Here is an 8,535-nt window from a genome sequence, read left to right on the forward strand (position 1 = left end):
AAAACATAGCAAGAGGACCTTGAATTAAGATATTTTTTTCATACTACGTTATTCAAAGTCCAGAAAGAACTTTCTCACTTCAATTTTGTATTCTTCTTTTTTTTTTTTCCTTCATCATTGTCTTGCAGGAGCAGAGCGGGTCATCTCTCTGAAGATGGAGATCCCAGGTTCCATGCCACCGCTCATCCAGGAGATGCTGGAGAACTCAGAGGGCCAAGACAGCCAGAGCAACAGCAGCAGCAGCAGCAGCAGCAGCAGTAGCAGCAGCAGCAGCAGCACTTCAGCTGAGGCAGGGGCCAGCCCCAGCAGTAAGGAAAGCCCCAACGAAGACACCACTGCTCTGGAGTCGCCGGAGTCCTTGGACACCGAGGGAGCGACAGCAACACCGCCCAGCGACGAGCCCTAGGAGGCGCCCACGGGCACCTCTGAGACGTACTCTGACATTTCTTTGCACAAAAAAGAACAGCCGGACAAGGCGTCGACCCCCTATAACCCGTCTGCCCCGACTCTCCGACGCTTGGTATTACGTTATCTTTATATCCTTCTTCTTTTCCCATTCCCCTAAAATTCCCTCCTTAAAAAGAAAACATCAACACGGAGGCCTCAAAGGATCAGTGCTTTGTGTATAATTCTGAATTGAGCTCTTATTCGGCATGGTGTCTCTGGGACTGTGACAGGAAGGGCGTGGCCCTTGCAACCCACCAGAGATGATACTCCTCAGGTCTCCTGTGTAACTTCTTATCTGCATGACGGGAGTTGGATAAGTCGTTTTACTCCTCTTTCTCTCTCTCTCTTACTCTGTCCTCATCTCTTCTCATCTGTCATGTTGTTGGCATACGTACATTGTACATACCATTGTATGGTTAGATCTCTGTTTCTATGATGAATTTTGTGGTGCTTTTTCATTGTCTTAAATATTATCTTTGAGGCGATACATCAAGGTTTAAAGATGGACTAATTGTAAGTCCTTCAAAAAGTTATCTAGAATGTTATTGCATATAGACATTATGGAAGTCTAATATTTTATATTTGTTCCTATATTTAAAACTGTTTTTTGTCTTTTAAAACACTTATTAGTTCATGTCTCTACATGAATGAGTGTACATCCACACCGCCAGAATGCAAAGCTTCTCTCCATATTGACAGCCAAGTCTGTCCAACTGTTTTCTCAAAGGAGGGAGGCAAAACAGCAACAGCCTTTGACACACACTCATCGGATTGACTGCGTCTGTTTAACTTTTCAGTCTCGGCATGAACCACAGAGACCCGACGTACCAGATTAGATTTAGAATCAGGCTGTCCATGAAATTAACTCATTTGGTGGCTGTATCTCCTCAGTAAATCCGTTTACCTCACTGTCAAAACAAATTGGGGAAATTAGGTTGCTGATAGATACCAGAGATTTTTCTGCAACAGGCTGTGATCGCATAGGACGCCCTATACTTCTACTGGATCATGATTCAACTTTAACCGTGATCAGTTTAACGAGCCTGTGGGGTGACACAACTTGTCCCCCTAAAAGATCAGTTTCTCTACAGTATCATGCCTAATTCTACTGGCCTCAAACCACAAGTGTCCATTTATTGTATGAGGAAGATGTCTGGCTTCACATTATGCTACTCGCTATTTATTAATCTAATTTCCACCAGCATGATTTCCTTGTTCAGTAGAAAAAGTACAAGAAGAGAAAATGTCTCATTGCCAGGGAAACTAATTTACTAGAGAACACAAAGGAACACAAATGTTGGCACAGCAGCAATAAAACTGAGACAACAATAGATAATTCAAACTTCACTGGCATGTTGCTCTCCTGCTACCAAGCAGAGACGACGTTCATGTCCTCTGGTCTGGTTTAAAGGGAGTCTGTCAGTCTTTCAGCAGCACGAATGGAAAAGTCATCAAGTCAGCGACTGACTTAATAATGTCAGTTACAATATCAGTCCAGTGTTCGCTAACATTAGCTAGTATAAGATACCATTAGGTTATAGAGAAACAGCAAAACCCCTGGATGGACTAATTTACCTTTCAAAAGTTCCACAGTCTCACGTTAGAGAATAATTCAATTTCAATGTAATTTATGTTTTACTGGTTATGCTAATATTGTACTCGCCAGAGTGACTGCAGAGATCTGAGAGCACAGAGCTCTCAGATCAAAGCCAAACAGCAGCCAAATTATCTAAAGCACTTCACTTGGAGGTGAAACCGAACGTTGGTGCAGACTGTTTGTGTAACAATTTTGCTGTTAGCCTGTACTTTCTCTTCCAAGTGAATTCATTTAACCATAGTCTTTATTTAAAACCTTTACAACAATCTGGTAAGAACCCAAGGAGACAAGGACAATGCTGCAGACTCCCCAGTCTTAATAATTATTTTGATGAGTATTGTGTTATCACTGATAAGAATCATGCAAAACTGCAAAAATAAGACCCAAGTTGTATTAAACCAGTGTTTGAAGTGATGCAACTAGCTTTCTTAGCTCCTCGCCACGTTAACTGCAAAGATCTTAAAATGCTGCAACATTGCTCAAACTGGTTCAGAAGCACAAACAGTCACCTCATCAGACAAAACCCTCATTTGGAGCAGATTAATGTTAGGTTAAAGTTAAAGTGCAAAATTATTATCCAAACTGTGCACTGTGAACATCCATCACAGTTTACAGACCAATGTCGCAGTTCAACTTTGACAGTTTAGCGTCCTCACTTGAGGTTTTACCTGAAAATTGGTGGTTTCGCTAAACTGTCAGATTGTTCACTACTTACGTGATTATCTCTATTTTTAGTGTTGTGTTTTTGACCAGCATAACTGATGGTTAGAAACCTACAAAAATATGACCCAAGTTATAAAACTATAGTTTTCCTTTCGCCCTATTGTTGCCTTATGCCACTAAATTCTTGCTTCCTCTGTTAACCAGCAGTCCTGGGCTTTGTACTTGTGCTGATCACAGCCAATGGCAGCTCTGACTTTTCCAAAAAAAAATGCCTGAATGTCAGCCTGATGAGTGTGTATCTACCACCAACAGAATGAACTACCAACCGGGCTCTGCAAACACACATGGGCTCTGTTGTGGCCTTATGAGCAGAGCTCCGCAACCCGCTTTTCTCTACCTTTTCAGAAGTGTCTTGTTTGAACCAGTCAAACACAGGGGCAATGCAATCCTTAAAACACACTGATGACCGAGCTGTGTGGGTCGGGAAGATTGTACACAAATTTAGAAAGCACATGATGGTGTGGTATCCACAAATCCGCTCCAAATGTCCGCCTTAGTCTTCTGACTTGACAGTGTAAGCTACATTTAATGATGCTAAAGGAGATCCCAGATGACCCTCTACCGCCCTGAGAAGTACAGCTGAGTAAAGCTTCTCTTTTGACAGGAGATCCAACTGAGCTCTTAATCTCATTGGCGGGGAAGTAGGCGGTGTGGCGTATCAGATGAAGTGGTCCCACTGAAATTAAAAGATGATCCTAGAAAGCTGCTTTTGTCCACAGCTGAGGTCACACATAATACTGAACAATGAGAATTAAACTCCATTATAGCCACTTATAGGACCCAGATCCCTCACTACGCTGCTGTCCCTGCTGGCTGAATAATGGCTCCATTCATTCTAATATCAAGTGGTTATTCACTTACAGCACCGGGGACAAACTAACTGTAGCACTTAAACAGGTTGAACCTTTGAGATGTAGCTGTAGTACTAAAACTTAATAGTATCAAAGATAACAGCAGCACCTGCTCAACCACAGCAGCGGGCCAAAGTTCAACTTTAAACTAATCGAGCGTAAAAGTTATACATCGTAAAGAACACTGATATTAAAACAGCTGTGGAATTACTCTCACACTGCTTTCAGAAAAATGGGAGTTTCTTCTTTTAGACATAATGCAGTAATGACAACAGAATGGACAGATGGAATCAGTTTTAGTTTGGGCTCTAAACGGGCAGGTTTTTAACAGAAATAAGCAGGTATGTTTGTGCCAGCAGGTATTCAGTTTGATTCATCCAGTTTTGAATTTGAAAATGAATCTGCATTGAATACAAGGTCCACTGACTCGCTTGTTCTTGAGTTTTGACTAAAAGAAGTAGTTATATGTTTTGGGAAATGGACTTGGAATTCACTTTAGAACTGAGAATCAGTTATCTTAGTATATAGACCGGAGTGAGCCAGTCCACCTATAGAAAAATACATTCATTCCTTGATGTTGGAAATGACAGGTCAGAATATTTTAATTAAAAAAAAAATCCCCCACTTTGGGACAAATATATTCCCATACATATTGTCTTCAACACCCTGAAATATTTGCCGAATGGTCTAAACTGTTGCGGTGAGTAGGTGAGTCATTCTGTAACGTGAGACCCCAGGGCTGTGAAGGGTTCTGGGTCTCAGCAGCACATAAAAAAAAAACTCATCTGCATTCCATCCCTGCCCAGAAATACATATCATAAGGGAAACCAGAGCTGTTTTAGTTTTTCGTTTTAACGTGTTTGAATGTGAATAATGTCATGGAGTCAGAAGAATGATATGCAGTGTTACGGAATACTTTAATACTTTACTTCTATATCATTGTAACATAGGAAACGCTCTCCCTTGATTTTCTGTCTTGCTCTCCTGGTGAGAGATAAAGGGAGGCATCTAGGTGTTTTTCTTTTCTTTTTTTTTTTCTTTTTTGAAGCTGGAAAACCTTCACAGCCGAAGAATGTCCACATCCACCCCTGAAGCGTCCAGCCGGCCCTCAGGCGCCTGGACACAGCAGGAGCTGTTATCTGTTCCTTTAGGAAACAACTTCACAATGCTGAATTACTCCTGTTCGTTTCTGTTGAATGTTGTACCGACGTAACTGTAATACTCTACTATCTAGCTCACTGCAAAGATGTTACATAAATGGTGTGTGCTTTGCATTTCATTAGGCAGCTCTGTGGAAAAGACGGGAGCATCAACTGACATCTAAGTGTAAAACTAAGGAGGAGGAACTGGAACTTGATGGGCTGATCTGGGCATCCAGGTCATAATTCACACAACAATCTCATTTATAATTTGGGACAATGAGAAACCTATGTGTGGCAGAAATGGACAACCAAGTCACCTCAGCACCCGATATCGTTGATATCTGTTCCTGTTCCTTGTCAAACAACAGAGCTGCCCCCACACCCACCCCCCACCCCCCCGGCTCTGCCAGGAAGCCAATAAGCTGTCGTCAATCAATCAAACCCAATCAATCGACAGCTATTTGGTTAACAGGTCAACTAACAAACTAGGAGCTGACTGAGTAAGTGAATAAGAGCTTTGCAAACCAACAGGATTTGATTTAATCAGATTGAATCAGATGTAGTTAACAGTGTATGACAATAATAAGTCCACGGAAAAAATCACCCTTTAATCAGACAGCAGACAACCACCACTGGGATTATATTTAAAGCCACTACTATATATTTTTAGAGTAATAATAGATCATATAAATATGTGTAATGTGAAAGGTGTCACTCATTGCGCCAAGTCCACAATTGAAAAGTCCAACTCTACACTCTACTACTCTACAAGTAGGAGACTGCTAAAGTTTTCCCCACACATAACTGCATTCTGACTAATATCATGTGAACAAAGGATTAGTTTACTAGTAGCTAACTAGCCAGTAAAACCCCAGAAAACATGAAACACAGTAGTAGGATCACAAAAAACCCTGTATCAGCCCCACATATCAGTCCAAAACTAGATGAAAACTGGAGCCAGAATACATGACTGTGAACCTCAGTATCAATCACTGACAGTAGCTCTGTTGTTGTCTGTCCTGAAGGTGTTTTTGGTAGACATCACAAACTGTCCATAGTCGCCTTTTTTCCCCATAGGTTTCAGAGAACCTCACCACCAATCATATGCAGTGTTGTATAGTCGTGTTAATATGAGACATGATGATCACATCTTACTGGGCACGAGGGTGGAAGGGGCAGGGACTGGTGTGGATTCATCCCATCAGCCCCTGCTGCTGGCCCGTAGGGTGAAGTTGACCTCAGGAGCTGCTCTGGGGTTTGAGCTTCGATCTGTTCCTGCTCTCCATTTTAAATATTGTCTCTGTTTGTACATTAACATATGCTTTTTATGTTCATATACTGTTTAACTTTACCACGAACTGTCCTGGCAAAGTAATAAAATATATTTATTTTAAAATACTTGTGTGTGCATCCATAATGTAATATCTAAACCCTGGTATCAACCTTATTAGACTGGCATGCATCTTGATGACACACAGTGAATGCCTGGGGTTCATAGTAGGCTGGCTAGGATAAGGAGCTGATGAATTCAGACTAAAATCTTAAACAGTGGCCTCTGCAGGTTATTACATCATACACGTTAAAAATGTTAGTCAGAAAAACAATATGAACGAACAACTTAGCAATTATTTTGCTATTCATAAACCACACCAATAGTGGACCTAAAAATACAGTTTCTGATGGATGAACGTTAATGCTGCTCTGTGTTTGCTGAATATGTGATATAGGAAAGTGTTTGCTAACATGTGAACCATAACAACTTTATAACATGAATATATGCCAGTGTGTTTACATCTTGCTCTGCTGTCCCAAGAAGCCAAAAAATCTGTTACTGCAGCTTTATCACCGGACATCTACAGGATCCTGGGTTCAAAATAAGAGTTTCACCTACATCTCAAGTTTTGGGTGAATCTTCCCTTCAACTATGAGCTTGTGCACATGACAGAGGCGGAGTTTATAACAACCAATCATGAGCAATGAGCAACGAACGAATGTAAAAAGATGCAGTGACATTTCTGCTGCTAAGTTCAGTCACTGCAGCAGCAAGAAGTGATGATTTTATACAGTTTAAGTTACAAACACCAGCTCTACAAACTTACAGAATTCCATTTTAAAATGTTTAGTAGTCCAGAATAGGAAAGTAAAATATGAAGAAAGTTGTCTTGTAATATACAGAGTTGTTTATTTCCTGCCTGCCTGCCACAGAGGCCGTGCTTTATAACCTGAGAGGGAAACATGTACTGTAAACATCTACTGTAGTTACAACACATTGCCATGTAAAGTCTCTCTGCTGGTTTATAAGGATGTCACTCTGTGCTCAGCTGCACTTTTCACTTTGATGTGAAAACTGTCAAAACTGGGGTGATGTAGAAATGGTGACTGGGGAATGGTTTGTTATGTATGAGTGATGAGGAGGTGGTTCTATTATATGTTTTGATCCACAATCCACTAAACCTGCTCCTTAAAGGCTTTGCCTGCAACATTAGTTACCATGGCAACTCAACTTATCATGAACATGAGCTATTTTTGTGACACACAAAGGCATAGGTTAGCTTTAAAATCAAGGGTGTAGCTATGCTATAGACATTGGGGGGAGGGGGCAAATGAGAGCAATCTCCCAAAATGTTTTCGGAGTGCATTTCACAACAACTCTATGATATTTATAAATGATCATGGTTCTGCAGACTACACACTGACAATATGAATTCATATTTAAAGGAACAGTCTGTGAATTCTCCAAGACAGTCTCTCCACCTACACTTTGTTTTGCTGGTCAGTTGCTTACTGTTTACATTATAGGATTACAGGAAAGCTTGCAATGGGGAAAAAAATTACATACCATGTTTAAGTGAAGCCCTGTGATTGACTGGCGACCAGTCCAGGGTGTACCCCGCCTCTCACCCATGGTCAGCTGGGATAGGATCCAGCTCCCCCGTGACCCTGACGGATTAAGCGGTAGAAAATGAATGAATGAATGTTTAAGTGAATATTGTGATTAGAACAACAATTAATGCTGTAGTTGAACAAATGATTTATTACCTCTTTAACTAAAATATGTGCCATGGACTCTGAAGTCCAACTTCATTTGTATTTTGTTGATTTGTCACAAAATAAAAGTCTGTGCATTTACACTGAAACATCTGATGTGAATGAAAACATAGATTTATTCACCTTGATTGAACTTGAATTTAAACCACTACACCACTGCTGTCTCTGTCTGGTTCTCGCTCCATGTCCACCACTGCACACAGGCGGGGGGGGGGTAAGACACAGTGGTGGACAACACCTGGTTTTCATGAAACATAAAACAACAGCAAACAAGCTAAAACAAGTAAAATGTTGACACATTTCTCTTAACTTGGTTTTCTATCAACACAATGCTTTGCTCATTTTTAGTTGTTGTCAGCTGTTAAATGTTTCATGGAAAAACTGCTGTTGTCCACTCGAGTCTTAATCTGATTTAAGACTGGAGTATTGCCGTCCATGTAACTGCAGTAATTCATACACAAGATGCATTTACCTGTAGTCCATTACTGAGACACTTGCACTTACTGTCTATGTGCTCTACTAAATTCAATTATAGTGCACATTCTGCTTTCTCACCTGATCATCTGTGTCTCCAGAGCTTGTCCCCGTCTGGCCACTGCTTTCAGCATGTCTCTCCTTCTTCCTGTCTCTCTGTGCTGCCTGCAGTGAGCCCAGATGCCATTATTTTACCAGAGGAACAATGATTGACCCTGATGATCATTTTAATCTGACTGTTCTGTTTCTATTA

At 40.9% G+C, this 8,535-nt stretch overlaps 1 protein-coding gene across 1 annotated transcript in view; it reads left to right on the top strand.

Annotated features, from left to right (window-relative positions):
• The window catches only part of LOC121192112 (retinoic acid receptor alpha-A-like), a 67,367-nt gene extending 61,250 nt beyond the window's left edge, over window positions 1-6,117 (top strand). The window contains exon 8 of the mRNA XM_041053675.1: window positions 129-6,117. Coding sequence (XP_040909609.1) covers window positions 129-406 — 278 coding nt within the window. The 3' untranslated portion in view covers window positions 407-6,117. The remainder of the gene's footprint in view (window positions 1-128) is intronic.
• The last annotated feature ends 2,418 nt before the right edge of the window (window positions 6,118-8,535 follow it).

Source organism: Toxotes jaculatrix, chromosome 13, assembly GCF_017976425.1.
Source record: "Toxotes jaculatrix isolate fToxJac2 chromosome 13, fToxJac2.pri, whole genome shotgun sequence".
Taxonomy (NCBI): Eukaryota; Metazoa; Chordata; class Actinopteri; family Toxotidae; genus Toxotes; species Toxotes jaculatrix.